This window comes from Elephas maximus, chromosome 2 (genome assembly GCF_024166365.1).
Source record: "Elephas maximus indicus isolate mEleMax1 chromosome 2, mEleMax1 primary haplotype, whole genome shotgun sequence".
In the NCBI taxonomy this organism is placed as follows: domain Eukaryota; kingdom Metazoa; phylum Chordata; class Mammalia; order Proboscidea; family Elephantidae; genus Elephas; species Elephas maximus.
Window position 1 is genome coordinate 120,555,256 of NC_064820.1, and position 24,337 is coordinate 120,579,592.

Consider the following 24,337-nt stretch of genomic DNA (forward strand, 5'->3'; position numbering starts at 1 on the left):
TCATAATTGTTACGAGAAATGACTGGAGGATTTTTTTTGTTTGTTTGTTTGGTTAAGGATGAACGGTAAAACTGTGACCTTTTTTCAATATTTCATACAAGGAGTAGGGAGGAATGAGACTGTAGATTGTATTTAAAAAGAGGGTGAAAGATAAATAATCTTGTGTTACTTTATCATCCTATCGATTTCGGCTAGTTCGGCATACCCATTACATTATCTTAACTCATTTATTTTCATTCCTTTACTAACACATGCATTTAAAATTATGAATTTTTCTCTGAGTACTATTTTGACTACATTCCACAGATTATTATCGTTAGAGTTTTCATTTTCATGCAATTTATAGTTTGTAATTTCAATTTTCAAGTGGATGACTTCTGTTATTTTTTGATTGTCTATTTCTAATTATACTGCATGTTGGTCAGAAAACTTTCCCTGAATGATTTCCATTTTTTGAATAATGAAGAATTTCTTTGTGGCCAAACACATGGGGGCTTACGCCCAGTCTCATGAAATAAGCTCTCAGGTTTGTAAAGTCTCCCTCCTGCAATTTTATGTCCTGATCCTCTGATGCAGACACCTCAGGATCCAGATGCATACATCCTACCTTGGCTTCTGCCAGCACATGTTGCCTAGGTCCTGTAGCTCCTTCAGAGGCCTCTGCGTCATCTCCAAGCAAAGAAAAACGCAGCAGCCTTTAATAGGAGGGGGCCACTTCTGCAGGCCCAGATGGCTCAGGGAAATCTGGAGTTTCAAGCTTCTCAAGTGCTTCTACCAAGATGTTCCCATCCCAAGACTCAGGGCCCCACTCTTTCCAACAAAGGCCCTGGCCTTGGTATGGCCAGAATTGAGAATTTGGCTTTTTCTGGAACTCAGCTATCTTTGTAATTAAGTCTTGTACCTGATCCTCAACTTTTTCTGCCCTCCGGCTGCAAGAGGTGAGTCTCTTAAAGAGCTGCCAAGGAGATCTTCTGGCTTTCTCACTGCCTTAAATAAATAAATAAATAAATAAGTTGGGGTTAATTAGCCCCTGCCTTTCATTTTCTTTCTTCAATGCCTTGGTCATACTCAGCAAAATCCATCTGATTCCAGGTTCGATATAATTACTACTTTCCCCAAACCTTTCAAATATTTGCGATATTGTACCCATCATGGCCTTTTCTTTTATCACTACCCATCTTGAAGTTTGCCACCAGGGAAATTTTAGCAATTACACTGTGTGGTCTCCTAAATGGCCCCAAACAATTCCTCCCGTCACTACATGTACATGTCATGCCTCCTATTTCTTCTCACCTTGAATCTGTCCTCGTGTTGTGATTGCTTTGATCAGTAGAATATGGTAGAAGTGATATTGCACAAGGTCTTGACCAGGTCTTTAAATGAACTGGCAGTTCCTACTTCCTCTCTCTTGGAACACGTGTTCTTGGGATAGTCCCTCTTGGAACTCAGCTGCATGCTGTGAAAAGCCCACTTGTACGCAGCCTGGTCACCAGACCCAGATGATCTCTCAACTGAAGACAGCATCAGCTGCCAGCCATGTGAGTGAGCCCGACTGAGCTCCTAGATAATTACAGCCCCAGCCAACATCACTGAGGCTGAGACCTGCACAACTGAGTTACGTCAACCCACAGAATCACTGAATTATGAGATATAATAAAGCAGTTGTTATTCTAAGCCATAAGCTTTGGAATTATTTGCTGTGCAGCAATGTATAATCAGAACATATTGCCACAGCAAGACAGGAGCTGTCATACTCCATTCAATACCAACGATGCAATCTTTATCAGTCAACTTGTGGGTGATCCTGCTCCAAAATTCCATCCTTAGAATCTGCTTCCTTGGACCACTTCTGATACCAACTCTCTGAGGTCAGATTCCCTGAGAAATATTTGTTTAGAAAGAGGAGACAGAGAGATGCAGGCAAAAAGTTTGTTGGTGAGCTTTCTGAACAACGCTTGTGAGTGAGCAAGGGAACACTGGGCAGAGAGAGAAGTTGAACTGCTGTGCATTTGTCCCTGAGGCCTCAGTCAATCCCATAGGGAGATCTGGAGAAGGGATTGGTCTTCAGAATTGTCCTCAACTGAGTCAAGAGGACTGGGATCAGTCATTGAAAACAAGCTGTCCCCAGGCAGGGGGCCTAACTTTGAGTGATATTCAAAGTGCACCATAGAGTCCAATACATTGCCATTTAAAATATTTTATAACGCTTTTTTATTGTGCTAAATATATGTATATATATACATAAAACAAAAGATTCGCTGCTTCAGCATTTTTATATGTACCATACAGAGACATTGATTGTATCCATCATGTTTTGTTTCTTTTTCTACCTCTTCTGCCTTTTGTCCATTAAACTTTCTTTGTTCTAGTTCTTCCCCTCTCACTTTGTCTGAAAGCTGTAAACACTGTTTCTATTCTTCTCACTTGTACCTTTTACATTGTTCAAATGTATATTTAACCTCATATCTTACTGTCATTGTCTGTATTTAATCAGAATATCTCTTTTCTACCTGAAAGGGATGAAACTTGTAGCCTACGTGTACAGTAAAACCTGTGCAGGCAGAAATCTGTGTAAAGCAGGAACCTGTCAGAGAAGGAAAGCTGAAATATTTTCCACTAATAGGAAAGTGGTAAGACTGCTCCCTGTTGAAGGTGAAAAACTAGTGAGACCCGGAAAAACAAGCCAGTCCTGTCAAGTTCCGGCTCTTGCAATTTTCACTGTATATGTTTTCTGCTCCTGATTCCTCCTCTCTGTCACCTCTCAGGCTTCCAGGCTGAGTATGTTATATAAATCCACTTTCTTATATTATGTAATCATAATCATGTAAACTTTTTTTCTTCACTTAAAATTCTTTCATGTATTCTATGTCCCTCATGTTCTTACACATACTGAAAGCTTTGTTGTAGTTCTGTGAATAATGTCAGATTTATTTTTTCTTTCCAATATTTCTTTCTTTTTTTTTTAAATCTTGCTTTATTGCCTTGGAAACCCTGGTGGCGTAGTAGTTAAGAGCTACAGCTGCTAAACAGAAGGTTGGCAGTTCAAATCCACCAGGTGCTCCTTAGAAACACTATGGGGCAGTTCTACCCTGTCCTTTAGGGTCGCCGTGAGTCAGAATTGACTCGACGGTAATGGGTTTGGTTTTTTGGTTTTTTATTGCCTTGGATAAGACCTCCTGCACAAGATTGAATAAAAATAGAAGTGGTGATAGAGAACATACTTGTATCATTTTTAATCTCAGAAGAAAATTTTCAACATTTCACCATAAAGTGTGATTTTTGTTGCAGACTCTGTTCCTAGTGTGTCTAGTGTCTTTTTTTCAATTATTAATGAAGTTATTAATGTTCATTTTTTTCTGCAACCATCAAAAGGATTATATGATCTTTTTCCCCTCTTTCTGTTAAGTGAATTATATGGCTGACTTCAGAATGTTAAACCAACCCTGAATTCCTGGAATAAACCCACAGGATCATGATATAGCATATTTTTTATATATTACTTAATTTTTTTTCCCCCTTTAGTCTGTGATCAATACGGGCCTGAAAATTTTCTCCCTCTTAATGTCTTTATTATAAGCCAGCTTATCCTGGGTACAAAAGGCAAGTTAAGAATTACTGTCTTTTATTTTCTTCCAGAAAAGTTTGTGTAGGATTGATGTTCTTTCTTCATTGAAGTGTGTAATTTACCAGTGAAGCCATCTGGGTCTGGAGTTTTGTGTGTGAGCGCGTGTATGTTTGTGTGTGTGATGCATTTCAAAGCCAGAAAATGTTAGGAAATATAATGGACCACATCTACCGCAGCCTCCACCAGACTGAGTTCAGTACAACTATATGGTGCCCGGCTACCCACACTGACTGCTCTGACAGGGATCACAATAGAGGGTCCAGGACAGAGCTGGAAAAAAAAAAAATAGAACAAAATTCTAACTCGAAAAGAAAGACCAGACTCGCTAGCCTGACAGAGACTGGAGAAACCCTGAGAGTATGGCCCCTGGACACACTTTCAGCTCAGTAATGAGGTCACTCCTGAGGTTCACCCTTCAGCCAAAGATTGGACAGGCCCATAAAACTAAACGAGACTAAAGGGACACATCAGCTTAAGGGCAAGGACTAGAAGGCAGGAGAGAACAGGAAATCTGGTAATAGGGAACCCAGGATCTAGAAGGGAGAGTATTGACATGTTGTGGGGTTGTTAACCAGTGTCATAAAAAAATATGTGTACTAACTGTTTAATAAGAAACTAGTTTGTTCTGTAAATCTTCATCTAAATTAAAAAAAAAAAAAAAACCAAGCAAAAAAAGAGAAAATGTTAGAAAAGATGAACAAGAGCCAGATTGTCCAGCTAAAGAAAAGAGCTCTGCAATTATCTGGAAATATGGGAAATTTACACAGTAATTTAGAAAACTTAGGGTACAGGTTATACTCTGAGAAGTGGAAATAAGAAGTAGAAAGAAGCAAGGCCAAGTAGTAAACCTTGGACAATATTATTTAATCTTTAAAAATGTATCTCTATTAATTTATTTAAAAAACAAAGCTGGATAAAAAAGAATACATACTAAAATTCCATTTATATAAAACTCTAGAAGATGCAAACTTATCAGTAGTGACAGAGAAGAGATTAATGGTTTCTTGGGCTGGGGAATGGTGAGGCGAGGCAAGAGGCATGAAAGAGAGATTACTAAGAAGCACGAGGATTAGAGGTGACGATACATTCACTATCTCGATTGTGGTGATGGTTTCATGGGTGTTAACATATATCAAAACATATCAAATGATACAGATTAAATATATGCATTTTATTTTCTGTCCAATATACTTCAGTAAAACATACCATTATAAAAATAACAGGAAAACACACACACACAAACACACACACAATACTACATATTGTGTGTGTGTATATTTGATATTTATTCTCTTTGCTGTTCTCTAAGTTTCTTGGATCTGTCGTTTTGTGTCTGTTACTAATTCCTAAATTTTTTTAGTCATTATTTCTTCAAATTTTTTTCTGCCCTATTCTCTCTCTTCTCCTCTTCCTGGGATTCCATTTAGGCATGTGTTAGACTGTTTACGATTGTTCCACAGCTCTTGGATGTTCTGTTCTGTGTTTCAATTTGTATTTCTATTGACCCATCTTCTAGTTCACCAATTCTTTCCTTGGCTGTGTTGCCTCTACTGATGAGTAGACATTCTACTAGTCTTGAAGACATTCTTCATTTATGTTCCTGTGTTTTTAAATTATTTTTTAAAATTCCATCTGATTCTTTTAGTTTCCGTCTCTTTGCTGAACTATTCCGTCCACGTTACACGTCGTTCACAATTTCCATTAGAGTTGTTAACATAATAATCATAGTTATTTTTAAAACCTGTTCAGTAATTCTTACATCTCTGTCATATCTGAGTTTGGTCTAGTAGGTAGCTTTGTTTCTTACCAGTGCGTTCTTTATTTCTTGCCATTTTGTATGCCTTGTAATTTTTTGTTGAAAACTGTGTATCTTGTGTTGGATGATAGAAACTGAGATAGATTTTTAACTGTAAGTGGGCATGCTTTCCTTTCTGCTAGGCCTTTAGTGTAGGGGTTTGAGTTAATCTAAGGAGGAGTTTGGTTGTATTTGCAGTTGATTGTTGCTATGCTTATCCTCACTGCATCACACATTTCAAATTTCTCTACCAATATATTTTGTTCAGGGCAGGGGCTGGTTTGTTGAGGGTCTTTCCCTACATCTGCTCCACACTCATTCTTAGGTCATTCCAGTTATTGATTCTTACCTTCTAATGGGTTCTTAGGAGTTTCCCACAAACATGCATAGTCCAGCGATTGGCTTAGTAATTGAAAACGTTTTCTATGTAGATTTTTGAAGTCTCCCATTTGGGCCCTTCTTTCTAGAATTTCCTCCCCAACTTCTAGCCTCTCTACTAGCCTGAATTTTTTTATGACATATCAAGCCAATAAGGATGAAGTGTTCTGCTTGAGTCATAGGTTTCCTATGTTACCTGAACTGTAGAGTGTGTTCATGGGAAGAGCTGAATAAATGTGCATCTTGTTTAGAAGAGCACCTTTGTTTCATGGTTCAAACCATTTACAATTTTCTGATTTTGGTTGATCTTCTGCACCTTCAAAAAATTGTTTTTATATTTAGTCCAGATATCATAATTGTAATATGCAGGAGAGTTAGTACTGCCAGCTACTCTGCTGTTCCCAGAATGGAATGCTGTTCATTTGTGCTGAAGAGTGAGACACTGTATAGCTCATTAGAAGCTTTGGATTCTCAAGCCTGTTGAATGGTAGACTTCACTCTAATGTGAATGACAGGTATCAAGACATCTCCCACTGGAGGTATCCCAACTGTCAGTATCCATTGGTGTTTTTTCTTGGGTTGATGAATCTCCTTAGTGGGGAATTCCCCCTTAGTGGGGAATTCCTGTATGGCTGGGAATGAGATAGAAATAAGCCTGTTTGCCAGCATTCTGCGAGCCTAGAGGGCGAGGAGTTTCAATGTTTATTACACAGAGTTTCACTCAATCTCTCTGTTTTCAATATGGCCTCGGCTCTACCTTGTGACCTAAAATAGACATCATTCCTTGCTCAGCATTTTCACAGATTAAATCTGCAATCTTCTTCCAGGGTTTTGGAGGGGTATTTTTTTTTTTTTTGGCTGTGAATGTTAAAAGATGTAATCTAGGGACCTAAGAGCTTACTATAAAACTTTCATCAATGTCTTGTTCTCAGTTCTACCTTTAGAAGTATCTAATAGTCAAACTCCTGAGAATTTCTGGAATTCTGTGTCAAGCATTAGATTTTTTCTCGTTGACCTCCCTCATTGCAAATCTAGGTTCCAAGTCTATCCAGTTTCCTAAGTCAGCTACCAGTTGTCCATGTATTTTTAGCTTCTAGGATTTAATTGACATTGCTTCTCCATTTATCTTCTATGAGTTTACGCTTTTATTCCTCTTATGGTCACTTTAGCTGAAGTTTAAGTGTTCAACTGCTAACCAGAAGGCTGGAAGTTTGAACACATCTAGCGGTGTCTCAGAAAAAAGTCCTCAAAATCTACTTCTGAAAAATCTGCCACTGAAAACCGTGTGGAGCACGGTTCTTCTATGACACACATGGGGTCACCATGAGTTGAAATTGACTTGATGGCAACCGGTTTTTTTTTTTTTTTCAAGGTTTGGTAGGGAGTGAAGGGAAATTGCATGCATGTTTTGTCTCTTTTAAAATAGTATTGATTTATTTGATATGTTTTTGAATAAAAATAAACTGCATATTTCAAACAAAACATACCCTTTAAATTTCTGTTAATAGCACTTTTACAAGTCAGTTATAAAAAATATAGGTGTCAAATGACTAAACTTATGGTGAATATGTATATCAATTCTACAAGCACTTCTGCACCATGAAATGGCTATTTCTCCAGCTACCGTACCCTAAAAAAGTGTAGGGGGAAAAAAAAAGGCTTACAATCTCCTTCAATATAATATGCTTGCCTTGGACTCATGTTGTAAAAGAACTCTCACAACAGACAAGTATCTACTTGTGCCACTTCAGAACTTGTCTCAAAGAAGTGTGAATAAAAATGGCCTAGCAACTATTTCATGCTCATCACTCCACCAGTCAGAGCAAGCCAAGGGGAACTTAGTGTGAACTAGAGTTTACTATAAAGAGCTTTACTATCTCACTTTGCTTATGAGCTTAATTTTATCTGAAAAGTAACAAGTCTTGTGAGCATTTTCAATTTTTACTCTTACCAAAGAATCCAGTATATAACTGAATTTGTGTTAATCCACATATACTTGTTATTTTCTAGAGTGCTTGTAAATTCACTATGCATTCAGCCTCATGAAATTACTAAAAAAAAATGAGGAATAATTTTTGTATTTATTTTTTATTTCCAATCAACTAAGGGTCACATTGCTGTATCTACTTGGTTATTATTTTGTAGTTCACCAAAATAGCCTCAAAACTCTTACAAGTAAGAAATAAATCAATAAATTAGGAGAAATATTGGACCATGTTTTTGACTGATGTCAAAAGTTTAGTGCATGGGAAGAGTTTAGTGCATGCTGGAGAAAAGCCAGGAAAAAAAAAAAAAGATTAAAAGTTGCATCTCTAAAGTAAGATGAAAGGGCCTAGAGTTATTTAGGCAGAAATGAGATATGATGTAATTACTGTCTTTATATTTCCAAAGCTTTACTATGGAATATAATGACTAATTGTTCTTCACCTTTGCTGAAATCTGAGAAGAAAAAAGTTTAAGTGTTGAAATAAGCGGTATCTACGAACCAATACTTAGAATAGCCACGATGGTTGGTGGACGGACTTTAGAATACTTGTGATGGGACACATCTCTTGAGGAGAGGAAAGAGCTTTAAAGGTAGCAATCTTCTCTGTCACAAAGGATGATAGGTCCTTTCTTAAAGCAGACGGTTGGACTGGTCGGCTTTCACAGGGCGCCTGCAGACCTGTAATTCTCTGAGCCACTTCTCTTTCTGGCTTTCAGCTGCTGGGAGGGAACTAGACACAGCCAAGTATCTGCCCTTTCAGGCGCTCCAGCAGCGCCGGAGGAGGCAGTACCACCATCAGCAACAGCAGCATCTATTCTAACTGAAGACTTTACTCAAAGGTGAGTCAGGTCAGCGTGGACCACCGCGCCTCCCTTTCCGGTAACTTTCACTGGATACGGGCACAGGAGCCCTGGGGGACTGGCGACCACAGGACACTCTCCCCACCTCCGATTTAAGCTTTGGCACGGAGGCAAACAAGGACTGGCTGGTTGGCTGTTACTAGGTGGGAAGAAGCCGCCGCTGGGACGCGCTCAAGAAGGGATGAGTTGCACTAACAACAGCATGGTCCCTTTTTCACCCTCCGGCTGGGCCGCCCCGACTCCTGCGCTCCCAGAGCGCGCTGGACGCCCGCCACTCCCGGAACGAGCGTCCCACTGCGTGCGGTCTCCTTTCAGGCTCCCGGCTCCCGCAGGAGGGCGCGTGGGATGATGCTCTGGTCCCTGTGCCTTCCCCAAGCTCCAGCATCCGGAGCCGCCTTAGGCGGCACGGCTGCAGCCGCTGCCGGGGAGGGAGAAAGGGAAAAAGGGAGGGGGGCTAGAAAGGCTCAGCGAGGAGGTGGTGGAGAGGTGGGGAGGGAGGAGAGAAAGGGGAGGGAGTCTCTTTCCTTTGCAGAGCCTCCGCCTCTTCTCGCTCCCGCTGGCGGTGACTCCGGATTCCCCTCCACACGGTCTCCGGGTTCCTCGCGCCCTTCTCCGCCCACCTCCCTCTGGAGCGCGGCCGCGGGCGCCGGGGGGCGGTGGCGGCGGTGGGCGTGTGCGGTGTGTGAAGGACGCCACCTCTTGCTCCTGCGTTCGCAGGCGGCGGCGGGCCGCGGGGCTTCTTGCTCCGGCAGCGGCGGCGGCAGCGGCACTGGCAGCGGCGGCGGCGGCTTCTTCCAGAGTCCCGCCGCGAAGATGCTCAAAGTCACGGTGCCCTCCTGCTCCGCCTCGTCCTGCTCCTCGGTCACCGCCAGCGCGGCCCCAGGGTCGGGAAGCCTCGTCCCAGATTACTGGATCGACGGCTCCAACAGGGACGCTCTGAGCGATTTCTTCGAGGTGGAGTCGGAGCTGGGACGGTAAGGCGCGGGGCGGCGCAGGGGGCGGCGGGCTGGGGCGCCCGGGCTCCGTCCTAGGCTCGGCGGCGCGCGGGGGGCGGGAGGCGCCCCGGACCGGGTCGGGCCGGGCGACCTCCGAGTGGCTCTGGGTTCTAGGGAAGCCGGAGGCGTGCGCCGAGGACTTACCCTCTCGCAGTGACAGCCCCAGAGGATAAGGGAGCTGGCCTCCCTGCCCTTCGATTTCTCCCCGCTAAGTGTCTGGGAGGAAGCTAAGCACCATTCCGGTACGCCTCGGGTCTTCCCCGAAGAGACCTGGGCGCCCAGGCCGGTGCAGCTGCGAGGAGCAGCCCGACTCTCTGCCACGCTCCCACCTCCTCGCCGGCTGCCACTTCCCTTGGGTGACAGCTCCCACCGCACGTGGGCCCTGCTTTCTCAGTTGGTGTCTTTGCTGACGATTATAGCTTGCCAGAGGGTCCTGTTTTTCTGGGCTTTTTTGGGGGTAGGGGGAGCGGAGTGGGGGTGGGAACAAAGGGTGCCCCTCCAAATCATGACAGAATTATTAAATTAGATTCCTCCTCCTTCCCCTCACCAAGCTCTCGAAACCAAGTGGCACTAGAAATTAAACTTAAATACTAGCTTCCCTGCCGAGTCTGCTCAGGAGTGAATGGGGGAATGAATCATTTAAGAGAGTTGAAGGCAGAATAATGAACTAGTGAGGCTTTAAAGAGGAAGCAGCACATGGGGTCCAGGCAGTGGTAATTAGTGAGAATAATTTTGCTACTCTTCTTTCATGTGCTGGAGTGATTTATTTAAATTATGTATGCAAAAGGCCATCTCCCCTGGGCTGCAGAAATGTCCATCATCCCTCCTCTGAAGAGTCAAACAGGTAGCAGGTTTGGCTTGTAAATGATATGGTAATACATTCTCATACTTTTTATCCATGGGAAATTGTATTTCTTCCCCTTCTTTTTCATGTTGTCCTTTCTGTATCCATAGGTCAGGAGACTTCTTTTTAATACTCGTTTTAGATCCAGGTCCTTTATTACAGGGAATCTGAAGCTGTAATTTCAACTGTTGAGGAGTTCCAGCATTTGTCTTTAATACTTCCTCGCAATTTCATTTTTCATTCTCTTTTTGCTGGAAATAGTTCAGGTAATAGCGGTGTTCTTTGTGCTACCATTGGCACCGCAGAGCAGGATTCTGGATGTTGGTTCTTAGTGGGAAGTTTTAAGCATCACTACCTCCCCCCCAAACCTTTTGCTACTATTAAGGTCTCATTGAGTCAAAAAGTTGTATAAAAAAGGCAAAATTTCTGAATGAAATATTAGCAATTTGTCACTTAAAAATGTTTGGAAATATTTGAACATTAGTAATGTGTACGTAAGCATCCTGTTTTTTATCAAAATTTTCAATTTTCACCTGAAGACCTGCCGTTGCATCCCTTTACAAGGAGGTTTGAAAATGAAATGCCTCTTTCTGTAAAGCTTGCAACCTACCTTCATTATATGATGTCCTACAGTGGAGCAGTGTAAACTTCTAATTAAGGAGATAATCAACTTAAAATGGTTTACTTAGTGTTTTAGAAACTGCCACCTAGTAGAGGAAGTGCCTGGTGGTGCTGCAGGGACTGTCCCAGCAGCAAATCTCACTGCTTTCTGGGTAACTTTTACTCCGGATGCTCTAATAGGCTCTGACTTACCATCAGCACACTTTGTCTTTTGAACAATAAGTTTTGCCTCAAGAAATTTTCTTCAGCTTGAGGAGCGAAAGTGGTTAGAACAAAAATTAATAAATTGCCAAATGTACACTTTTATGGGATGGTAGACCTTATAAGGAAAACCTAAGGCATTTGAGTTAGTTTTTTTTTTAAACTTGGTGTTAGCCTTTTACAATTGTTTTTGGAGGGTAATGATGAATCAATTATATATTGCTAAGACTTTTGCTTTGTAACCTAGTTTTTTGACTACCTTAAAAATACCAAAGAATTAAAATATTTTGAGAAAAATATGAAAGTTCTTACTACTTCTGCTATGGTTTTCAGCAGTAATGTCTATTGTTAGGTAAGTTCTCTGTAGATGGCATTTAATTAAAACTTTGGGAAATATTATCACTTCATGATCAAAGTTATTTTTTTCTGAAAAAATAAAGTCAGAGTTCCAGATATAATTATTAAGAATTTTTAAAGCCAGAGCATGCAAGTATGTAAGTATTGGCTGAATAACAAAAGTCCTCTTCCTAATGCACTATTGAGAAAGTTGATACTAGGTCATTTGATTTCAAGTCTGTTCTCAGCCTTGGACTAAATCTGCCTGCCTGTGGTGACTGGTTAAGAGCCAGTTGCTAACCAAAAGGTGGGCTGTTTGAATCCACCAGCCGCTCCTTGGAAACCCTATGGGGCAGTTTTACTCCATCCTAGAGGGTCCACGGCAACCAGTTTGATTTTTGGCTTTTGGTGGTTACTGCAAGGGCAAAACAATTAACTCAGTAATAACTGATTTGTCATGAAGATGCTAAGAGAACATCGCCTTTGGGGTTGTGGAGTACCATTGTGGGTAGTTCTAGGGTATAGAAAGTGCCCACTAGATTAAATTAATTTATGAATAGTTCGTTCCTTTATTACAATGATGTATTTGTAAGCTAATGACTCCTAAATTCGAGACCTTTGGGGCATGTTACCATTGGGACAACATACCCTGAGGAAGTGTTTGGGAACTTCCAACTAAACCGAACCTCACTGAGGCCATTCCGACTCAGACTTAGAGTGATCCTACAGGACAGAGTAGAACTTCCCCATAGGGTTTCCAAGGCTGTAAATCTTTATGAAAGCAGACTGCCACATCTTTTTCCCATGGAACTGCTGGTGGGTCTGAACTGCCAACCTTCCAGTTAGCAGCCTAGTGCTTAGCCACTCCACCACCAGGGCTCCTGTTTGGGAACTTAAAAGTCCCTTGCCATCGAGTCAATTCCAACTCATAGCGACCATCTAGGACAGAGTAGAAATTGCCCCATAGGGTTACCAAGGAGCGGCTGGTGGATTCGAACTGCCGACCTTTTGGTTAGCACCACTGTGCCACCAGGACTCCTTTGGGAACTTAAAAGGGGTGAAATTCCCAAAGATAAAACCACCTGAAGTCCCTGGCTGGTGCTTGCAAAGGTTTGTGCTAACTAGCAGAATTGGTCCACATATAGACTGGGGCAGAAGTGGTAGAATTTAGGGGATGGAGGATGTGTAGGGGTGGAGGTGGGTGAGGAGTTATTTAAGAGTACCAGGCAAACTAATTTTTCTAAAATCACATTTGAAAATAGTGCATGGTTTATAGAGTTTGTCACAAAGTTTTGAAAAATCATGATATGCCAACAAATTCAATTCTACTGAAAAATATAAATTGGCCATGATCCTGTTCAGGGTTCCATATCCCTTGAGAGTGGTTGGATCCTTGCCCAGTGATTTGAGAAATCTGCATTTTAAAGCCCTTTTCAAGGGAGAAGGGAGTCTGCCATTGATCCATATTCTGTTCAGTGGTTTGGCAGATGGAGTAGCGGGATTTGGTCTGACTTGCTCTGTGGTGGGGATTTGGCACTGTCCATGCAAACTCATGTCCTGTTTTTCAGTTATGTGCCACTTTTTATTTCTGCCTGTTGTACCAGTTGTAATAAAACCAGATGTATTCCTAAACACACAAGTTCAGGGAGACCAAATGAATGATATTAGGACAGAAGAAGAGTGTGTTAAATTCTTTTGGAATCAATTTTTAAATTTCCATTCATTCTATTACTATGTTTCTTTAGGCCAATGACTTTTAATTTTTCTCTTTCTCCCTCCTCACCTCTTTCTGTTAACTTGGTTTATAATAAAAAAATACATTTGTATGGCTACTCAATTAAAACATAATTATATAGAATCCCTTGCTCTTTGTGTTCTTGCTTAAGAGGCAAATAGATTTAGATAGTGAAGCATGTGCGTGTGTGTATACATAAAAAATAGATACACATAAACCGATAGTACTATGTGTGTATGTATGTGTATAAAACTGAAACAAGTTTCATAAAACTGTTTATTCTTATTACTGTCAATATACTCTCAATATTTTCTACACTGTGAGCTCCATTCACTAAAAAAATATTGTCTGACCCCTTGTGGTTTCACATTGCACTGTTGGGTAGTAACTCAGTTTGAAAGGTGCTATTTGAGGCCATAGACCTCTGTAGTCCGGATTAAAGCAGTACTTCTTGGGGCTGAGTCATCTTAAAAAATATCCTCCAGGCCAACTGGGCCAGGCACAGCAGGGTTCTCTCTTCTTGGAGTTCTTGGTCCCCTTGGACCTGACATTGTGTTGATCTTGTGTCTAGTGACTCCAGGGAAAGGGCAACCTGTGGCCTGTTCATCTTCTCCCTAAAACTTGTATGGTCATGACCCTGATCTCACTCAGCTTTGGTTTCCTTTCTCCACAGTGGGAGCATTGATAATTGCCACCTCAGTAGCTCAGAGGTGTGAAAAATAATGCTGCTTTTCTGTTGGCAGAGTCCTTTGTGGCTGTGAAATGAAAGGGATTCAGTTTCACCTTTGCTATCATTTTACCACAGGCGAGTCACAATTAGGAGTGAAATCAAGTTTAGCTCAAAGGCATGAAATGTCTCCAAGCTATGTCAACCGCTAAAATGAACTGCGTAGTAAATGCTAAATTTGGAAATACACTCAGTGTAAAAGGCCTCAAAAGTCAAGTGAAGACTATGATAGGATCATTGCTGTAAGAACACACTATTTTTCCATATTTAAATGCAGTTACAAAATTAAAAGTAACTCCTAATTTGATGCACACACACCCACACACATACACACACAGGTGTTGTCTGCTTCTAAACTGTTCTGGAGAGCTTACTTTAAAAAAAAAGAAAAAGAAAGAAAACACTAACCACAAAAAAGCTTCAAAGGGCTTTCTTATAAACACTTCACCCCCAGAAATGCATATTGGGTTATGTGTTTGAAGTAATATGTTTTAGAACAAAGTACTGAGTGAACTATAGTCAGATGAACAGTTTTAACTGGAGTTATTATTTGCTGGCTTAAAAAGTAGTTCTTTTTAGACTCCTTTTTGGGAAAGCTAACGTATCTAATAAAAAGAATATGGTGTTGAATTGAGTCAATGAGCTATATTAATTCAGCCCAAAGAAGAGCTTTACATCAAATAAATAGCAGCTGGAATCAAGGTTTGACTCAAATTACATTGTTCTTTCCCTTAATTATTTTTCATCTTTTGATAATGCAGGATCATATGAAGAGTTCATAACTCTAATAGTTTAATTAGTTAAGTTAGATCTAAATATGGATGGCATGCTATTAGCACATAAAGAATGTGCAGCCTTCAATACAGCCATTTTCTTCAATTGCTGACAGAGAGCAGTGGTTTTGTGGGTGATATAAAATAGTAAAAGGTTTGGACGGGAGATTTTTCTCAGACATAATTTTATCAGTGGCAAAGATCAAATAAGGAAAGGTGTAGTGTATCGAGAGAAGGTGATTTATAAAGATGGGTAAAGGGTAGTACATGGAGGCGTTTCTCTTTTTAGAGTAGGGTTTCTCGATCTCGCCACTATAGACATTCTGGACCAGATAAATTTCTTTGTTGTGAACGACTGTTCTGTGATGGTAGGATGTTTAGCATCCGTGGCCTCTACCCACTAGATACCAGTATTGCCCCCCCCTCCAAGTTGTGACAACCAAGAATGTCTAAAAAAAAGTTGCTGTCCAGTTGATTCCAACTCATGGTGACCCCATGTGTGTCAGAGTTAGAACTGTGCTCCATAGGATTTCAATGGATGATTTTTTTGGGAAGTAGATTGCCAGGCGTTTCTTCTGAGGTACCCATGGGTGGCTCAAACTGGAGCTACCAGCCTTTGGGCTAGCAGCCAAGCACTTAACCATTTGTATCACTTGTTAGGTGCCATCCAGTTGATTCTGACTCATAGTGGCCGTTTGTACAACAGAACGAATCACTGCTCAGTTCTGCACCATCCTCATGATCGTTGTTATGCTTGAGCCCATTGTTGCAGCTACTGTGTCTATCTACCTTGTTGAGGGTCTTTCTCTTTTTCCATGACCCTCTACTTTGCCCAGCATGATGTCCTTCTCCTGGGACTGGTCCCTCCTGGTAACATGTCCAAAGTATGTGAGGCCAAGTCTCGCCATCCTTACTTCTAAGGAGTATTCTGGCCGGACTTCTTCCAATACAGATTTGTTTGTTCTTTTGGCAGTCCATGGTATGTATATGCAACGTTCTTTCCCAACACTAGACCTTGCCAAATATCTTTGGGGGACAAAATGCCAGCATCTTCTTCCTCCCCTTTGAGAAGCGCTGTCTTAGAAGCGTGAAGCTTGTCTTTTACATGATTTTCTTTTACTTATGTAGGTGGTAATGGTGAATAGCAGGGGGTGATGGATTAAATTCCTTTAGCTTTACTGAGTATCTGCTTTAGCCAAATGTTTTTCCCATTTCCATGTAATAGCCTCACGATTTCTGTCAGATGTGCATACCACCTATGCTATAATTTGCTGAATAGTTTTCTTAAATCACTTTGCTTTTGTCAACCTAAATTATTTTACAAAGAATACTCATTTTCACTAAATAGAAAAACAGTATTCCTACCATAAATGGAAGCAAAGTGTGAAAATAAATTGCAATAAAACAAAGCATTTTTATTAAATTATAGCTGAACATTTGCTGCAGAAGGCTCCAAGCCTAAGAATTCTCTCTTTGTTAAAAAGGGATATTACCAAATAGCAGGTTTAAAAGTATCGTACCACAAATTGAGGTATTTTTCTGCATGTAATCAGAGATTGAAACATAATTGAGAAGAGAATAATGTTGTCATTATTTGATTCCTTGTTACTTAATTCCATGTCCTTGTGTCACCTAAAGTTCTCTCTGTTACAGGTCTAGCCTGTGGAATAACTATGACTTAGGCAATGTATATTGTGTGTATGTAGGGCAATGGGATATGGTATGAATGAATATGATTAAAATACCTTGCTGGCCTCCAAGTGTATAGTTACTGATAATAAGGCATCAGCAATAAATCTAACATGAGATAAATAAAACTGAGACACAATAGAGATACAACAGCCTTAGCAGTCTATACCATGGAGTGATAATTCTGACTGGGAAGATTGGAATGTCTTCACATGAGCCGGAGACCTTGAAATTGGTCTGCATTTTTAACAGATACAGCTTTGGCGAAGGGCATGCCAAGTGGAAAGAACAGTTTTAAGGAAAGGCAGAAACATGGCAGAAAGATTGAGGATGTGTGTATGTGTGTATACACATATATATGTACCTGTTGCTGTCGTGTCTATTCTGACTTATAGCGACCCTATTTTATAGGACAGAGTAGAACTGCCCCATAGGGTTTCCAGAGAACTGCCAGTGGATTCAAACTGCCGACCTTTTGGTTAGTAGCCGAGATTTTAACTACTGTGCCACCGGGGCTACATATATATATAGCACACATACACACATGTATATATATCTATATATATTGCAAAATTTGCAAAGCATGAACATTGTAATGGGAGTAAAGATTGAGAGGGTAAGTTGACGTCAGATCAAAGAGCACCTGTAAAAAAAAAAAAAGACTGAGTCTGTGTCAGTCAAAAACTGAAGTTGTAGATAAAGTAACCATTGTGAGAGCAAAAGGTGTCTTAGGGGAAACTGGGGCTGGGCTGTGGGACTCAGACTTGCTACTAACATAATGTAGATAAACTGTGGGGTGGGTAAAAGAGAATTTATCATGTCAGTAAAAAAAAAACAAAAAACAAGACAAAAACAAAAAGCTCACACCTCCCACAACCTGTGAGTAGATAAGCAAGGGGAAGTATGGGAGTGACATCAATGGTCTAGACCAGGTACAGAGCCTGTGAAGGGTCAGACAGTATATAGCCTTTGTAGAGCACATGGTTCTGTGGCAGTTAGTCAAATCTGCTATGGTCCATGAAAGCAGCTATAGATGATATGTCAATGAATGTACTGGTTGTGTTCCAATAAAACTTTATTTATAAACACTGAAATTTGAATTTCATATAATTTTCATGTGTCTCAAAATATTATTATTATTATTTTTCAATCAGTCAAAACTATAGAAATCATTCTTAACTTACAGGTTGTAAAAAAAAAAATGGCTGCTGGGTTTGGCCTGTGGCTGGTGGATTGCTCACCCCTAACCTAGATTAGTCAAGCTACAATTCTACTCCTCCTTAGTTATGTGAGAATTTCAGGTTAAAATGTATCAAAATTTCATTTACTCAAGGAATTGCTTTTAATCTTCCTTTCATTTTGAGAATGTGATCATGATGTTAGTTTTTCTGGTGGGCATGAGCTTTTTAATACTCATCCATTTTCTAAGTCCCGTATCTATTGGAAGAAGCCTGGAGGCACAGGTAAGCACTTGGCTGTACAAGTAAGCACTTGGCTGCTAACACAAAGGTTGGTGATTCGAACCCACCAGCCACTCATTGGGAGAAAGATGTAGCAGTCTGCTTCTGTAAAGTTTATAGCCTTGAAAACCCTACAGGACAGTTCTGCTCTGTTTTATAGGGTCACTATGTGTCAGAATGGAATCGACGGCAGTGTGTTTGTTTTTTTTTTTAATTGAAAGCTTTTTTTAATTGAAACCTTTACAGTTACAGTTTTTACCTATTTAGCATGTTGGCTAGTTCCATTCATTGGATTTTCTGTTCCCTATTTCTTTTATCTGATATTGATTGCTTGGTTGATATTTACCTGATATAATTTTTTTTTAAATGAACTGGATTTACTTGAAGTGTAGATATATTAGATTTCTATGCTGTAATCAGCTTTTGCATCTAAAGACCGTTTATCCAAACCAAAAACCAAACCCAGTGCCATCGAGTCGATTCCAACTCATAGCGACCCTATAGGATAGGGTAGAACTACCCGATAGAGTTTCCAAGGAGCGCCTGGCAGATTCGAACTGCTGACCCTTTGGTTAGTGGCCGTAGCACTTAACAACTATGCCACCAGGGTTTCCAGACTATCGGAAGGTAATTTATTTTGTATCTTATAAGTAAGTAGGTTTCAAGTTGATTACTCTACCATTATATGAGAGGTGACAACTAAATACTAAATATTTTGCTAAATAAAACATCTATAAAAGGTTTACCTCTAAGTGGTAGAGTTTACTTTTTCTGTTCATTAATATATTATAAGCGTGTTAAATAATACTTCTATATGCCATGCAGAGCCCTGGTGGTGCAGTGATTACTAACCAAAAGGTCGGCAGTTTGGACTCACCAGCTGCTCCTTGGAAATTCTATAGGGCAGTTCTACTCTGTCCTGTAGGGTTGCTATGAGTCAGGATTGACTATATGGCAACAGGTTTGGTTTTGGATATGGCATGCATATATCTACAATGAACTAATTATTGTTGTTGTTAGTTGCCATTGAGTTGATTTCGATTCATTGAGACTACAAGCGTATAGAGTAGAACTACTGTATAGGGCTTTCAAGGCTGTGGACTTTCAGCTTGTCTTCTGAGGTGGCTTTGCATGGGTTTGAACTGCCAACCTTTCAGCTAGTATTTGAGCCCTTAACCATTTGCACCACCCAGGGACTTCTAGGGTACTTTAAATCAGGACGCTGTTTAAATAAGCAAGGGAGCCCTGGTGGCACTGTGATTAAGTGCTTGGTTGCTACCTGAAAGGTCAGCTGTTCAAACCTACCAGCCTCTCCTTGGGAGAAAGATGTGGTAGTCTGCTTCTGTAAAGATTATAGCCTTGGAAGACCTACAGGGCAGTTCTACTCTGTCCTAAATGGTCACTATGAGTTGGAATTGACTCAAGGGCAGTGGGGTTTTTTTTTTTTTTTTAATTTCTTTATTATTATTGTACTTTAGATGAGATTTACAGAACAAACTAGCTTCTCATTAAACAGTTAGCACACATATTGTTTTGTGACATTGGTTACCAACCCCACGACATGTCAACACTCTCCCCTTCTCGACCTTGGGCTCCCTATTACCAGTTGCCTGTCCCCTCTTGCCTTCTAATGCTTGCCCCTGGGCTGGTGTGCCCCTTTAGTCTCATTTTGTTTTATGGGCCTGCCTAACCTTTGGCTGAAGGGTGAACCTCAGGAGTGACTTCATTACTGAGCTAAAAGGGTGTCCAGGAGCCACACTCTTGGGGTTTCTCCAGCCTCTGTCAGACCAGTAAGTCTGGTCTTTTTTTGTGTGAGTTAGAATTTTGTTCTACGTTTTTCTCCAGCTCTGTCTGGGACCCTCCGTTGTGATCCCTGTCAGAGCAGTTGGTGGTGGTAGCTGGGTACCATCTAGTAGTGCTGGACTCAGCCTGGTAAAAGCTGTACTAGTTGTAGTCCATCAGTCATTTGAACTAATCTTTCTCCTGTGTCTTTGGTTTTCTTCATTCTCCATTGCTCCAGATAGGGTGAGACCAGTGGAGTATCTTAGATGGCTGCTCACAAGCTTTTAAGACCCCAGATGCTACTCACCAAAGTAGAATGTAGAACATTTTCTTTATAAACTGTGTTCTGCTGATTGAATTAGATATTCCCTGAGACCATGGTCCCCATAGCCCTTGGCCCAGTAGTTCAGTCCCTCAGAGAGTTTGGACGTGTCTATGGAGCTTCCATGACCTTGCCTTGGACAAACTGCGCTGGCTGCCCCAGTATCGTGTATACTGTCTTACTCTTCACCAAAGTTACCACTTATCTTAAATAAGCAATCTCAAAAAAAAAAAATTTTTTTTTATTTTGGATGGACTTTAGAGCTAAAGTAAAGTAAACTCTCATATTTTGACTAAGTGGTCTCCAAAATGGAATGTCCATATCCAGGGGATGTATAATATAATGGAGTGCTGGAAAAGATTTCTGAGAAACTGCTTTTATTTGTTTTTCTGATTTTTGCTCCTAATTTTAATTTTGAATGTTTTATAAATTATATATACTTTAAAGTGGCATATGTATAACATTTATAAGTACATTTGTTATTGTTGTTAGCCACAGTCAAGTCAGCCCCTGACTCATGGTGACCTTATGCACAACGGAATGGCCTGGTCCTGTGCCATCCCCATGCTTTGTTATGGATTAGACCCTTGTGATTTATAGGGTATTCATTGGCTTATTTTTGGAAATATATATAATTTGAGGTCATGTGTTTAGGAACATTTTATTAGATGATTACTGAATCAAAGAACAATAGTTATAAGTGGGTGCTGAATAAACTTCTTTACTTATATTTAAAGGACATTCTACTTTGTGAAAATGATTCTAAAGCAAATATATAGGTCAAAATGCAAACAAAAAAGAAATCATAATGCAAGGTGTGCCTTTGTGCGGAAAGGGGAAGTGGGTACATGCATATACTTGTTATGCATTTCAAAACTATCTGATGAAAGGTTTTGATAAGAATTCACTGCCATTATAACCAAAACCTCACACAGAAGAAAACAGAAAGAGAATAAAAGAATACAGCTTCCATATAATACAGACTTAGAAGAATTTTGGATTCAGCAACAAAGATGGGATGATCATGGAATTTGGAGATGAAAGGAGGAGATTAAGGTGGTTGTTTTGTTTGTTTACAAGAGCCTCAGTTTTACAATACCTAACTTACTTTATCACAAATTTCTCCAATTGCTGGCTTAGGCAGCTGATTGCTTTTGCCTGAAGTATTTTGTGCACAGTGCTTGAAGAGTTGTCGGCAATTTAGTGCCAGGATATTAACTCTGTTAACAAATGCATTGTAACCACTTATTTATTACATCATGCTTCAGGGTGATACGTTTGAAAAATTCACCAGGTAGGAAAATGTTTCTTAACAACAATAACAACAAAAAGACTAGATTTGAGACGATTCTCTGATTGTAACGGTATGGTAAAGAAATAATTTCCCCCAAAGGTCCAGATTTGATGTGTCCCTGGAACCCTGGTGGTACAATGGTTAAGAGCCATGGCTGCTAACCAAAAGGTTGGCAGTTCAAATCCACCAACTGCTCCTTGGAAACCCTATGAGTCAGTTCTACTCTGTACTACAGGGCCTCTGTGTGTTGGAATTGACGGCAGCGGGTTTTGGTTTTGATATCTGTTTTCTATACTAGTTTGTGAAGGCATACTTTATTAAATGATACTCTTTCATTTGTGTCATGACTATAGACAGAACTTGACTAATTTTACAAACCACAGCACGGAAGAATAGGGGGGCTAATCCGTAGTTATTATGTTTACACATCTGTTGTTACCTATAATGCAGTTTTGAATGATTTCTCCATATTCAAGTCCCTATGGACTACTCAATAGGGATCTTTGCATTTTACCCTTCATTGCACAGAATCTTGCACTTGTTATCTGGGAACCTCCTTACACATGGCGCTGTCTTGAGGGGACAATTAGTTAGTGACTACTTTAACTTAGTAAGTGACCTAACCTTCTTTCATTTTGGACTTTTGGCATTTGAACAAAGGTATTTTTTAGTTGTGACAATCGATCCAAGTTTAGTCTTTAGTAGGATGTAAATATACTGCTACCTATTCATTCAAGTGAATCTTACATATTTTTTCAAAACTCCCTGCCGGGACAACCACTGAGAAAATAAGACTATGCTGTTAAATATGATCGAATTCAAAATATATAATTCAGTAAATCAGCCTGGCCTAGAGTGTTCAGTCATAATAAGCCTCTTAAGATTTCTTTGGTGAGTGGAAACATTTTCAGTGGCTCCTGTGGGACTCTGGGTCCTCCCTTTTTTTCCTTTTCCCTCAGTGTGAGCACGTAAGCTAATAAAAGCATTCAGTGAGTAACTCATGAGAAGCTCTCCTGAGTGTAACCTGTAACTAGAAACGAACTAAAAATAATTGAAAGGGAAACAGAGGATGCCATCTGTATGTATGCCACATTAGTGAGGTGGACTCCTGAGGAAATAATTGGGAGAATCCACAGCAAATCATTCCCTTTCTTTAACATACTGAGGTAGTAAGGAACCTCAGGACTGAGCTGAGGGCCAGGGGAGCAGTTGGCTTAAAGTTCTGGCCCAGGCCAGGCGGGGGCAGCAGAGCGCTGGTTCCTATTTGAACTGGCAGGTGTGGAGGGGTTCTGAGGGAGCTGCCGCCCAAAACAGAGATGGGCTAGGCAATTACTCAGCATAGGTGGGGCAGCCAGCAAACTTTTCTGGACAGGTGATTGCTAGGGGTGAAGGAGAACTGCTGAGCAAAGCAGGGGCTAAAACAGGAGCTGAGGGAACAGAGGAAGAAGGTGCAGGATGCAGGGCAGGAAAACAAGTACAATCACACTGCTGCTTGATAGCTGTGTCCCTTTGGGCATAAAACTGAGCCTCATTCAGCCTCATCTGCAAAATGAAGAGTGGTATAGTGTGTACCCCACAGAGTTGCTATGAAGATTAAATGAGATCATGCATGTAAAACACTTAGCTCAGTACCTGGCACACAAGCTTGAAATCATTCACCAGACAAGACACGGGTGGGTGGGAGGGGTTGCTGGTTTGGGTTTAAGCAAGCAGGTTGCCAGCGGTCTGAATTGGGTACCTAAAGGATAAATGCCTTAGTTTAGCTGAATTGCCTTCCAGCCTCATTCCCCACCACTTCTTCTCCTAATTACCATCATGGAGTGCTTATCAATAAATAATTCTGCTGTCTTTAAGTGCATTGCATATTATGTCAGTAATATCACAGGTGGTAATCACTGGCACCATTTTACAGATGAGGAACTTGAGGCTTGGGATAGTGAAGCACCTTGTCCAAGCTCCCACAGCTGGGAGAATGGTGGGGGAGCATGTTCTTTCCCTTATACCCGCCTTGGTCACACTGTGCTCCTCACTGATCCTCATGCCTGTGGTGTTGCTCATGAAACTCTCTTGGCTTGAAATGTCCTGCCCCTTCTAATCCTTCCAGCGCAGTCATCCTGAAAGGCCTTTTGAGATGTCACCTTCTCTGGGATCCCTTCCTCCACTCCTTGGGGAGAAAGACGTTTCTCCCACCTTCCTGCTTGCCTATCATTTCATAAATGTTATTGTTAGTTGCTGTTGAGTTACTGGAACTCATAGCTACCTAAGTGTAATAGAACAAAACATTGTCTGGTCCTGCACCATCTTCATGATCATTGGTGTGTTTGAGTCCACTGTTGTGGCTGTTGTGCCAGTCCATCTCATTGAGGGTTTCCCTTGTTTTTGTTGGCCTCTACTTTACCAAACATCATGTCCCTTTCTAGTGATTGGCCCTTCCTGATGATGTATCCAAAATAAGAGAGTTGAAGTCTTGTCATCCTCATTTATAAAGAACGTTTTGGTTGTGTTTCTTCTAAGTCTGATTTGTTCTTTTGACAGTTCACTTTATATTTAGTATTCTTCGCCAATACCACAGTTCAAATGCATTAATTCTTCCGCATTCCTTTTTTATCATTCAACTTTTGCATGCATACGAGACAGTTAAAAAGGTTATGGCTTGGGTCAGACATCTCATACATACCTGTCTCTAAAGCTTATTGTCTTGTAGGTAAATGCTTTGTGGTCTTCCCCATCTCGATCCTATTCATCTCTTATCCCCACCATTAAGCCTGTTCCCCAACATAATACTGACCACCATAAATGCTTAATAAATGTTGTGGTGTAGCCAGTGAACAAAAACATGTCAGAGGAGTTAGACAAATAGCTGCAGAAAACAAGCAGGACTTAAAATTTCTTGTTTTTGTTTTTTTTTTTCAG

General features: G+C 40.7%; 1 protein-coding gene across 2 annotated transcripts in view; it reads left to right on the forward strand.

Annotated features, from left to right (window-relative positions):
- The first annotated feature begins 8,545 nt into the window (after positions 1-8,545).
- CAMK4 (calcium/calmodulin dependent protein kinase IV) overlaps positions 8,546-24,337 on the forward strand; it is a 297,805-nt gene continuing 282,013 nt past the window's right edge. The window contains exons 1-2 of one of the 2 annotated variants that reach the window (XM_049872082.1): positions 8,546-8,624; positions 9,363-9,619. In XM_049872082.1, coding sequence (XP_049728039.1) covers positions 9,459-9,619 — 161 coding nt within the window. In that variant the 5' untranslated portion in view covers positions 8,546-8,624; positions 9,363-9,458. Of the gene's footprint in view, positions 8,625-9,189; positions 9,620-24,337 lie in introns of those variants that run through there. The other variant, XM_049872072.1, reaches the window with a different exon arrangement.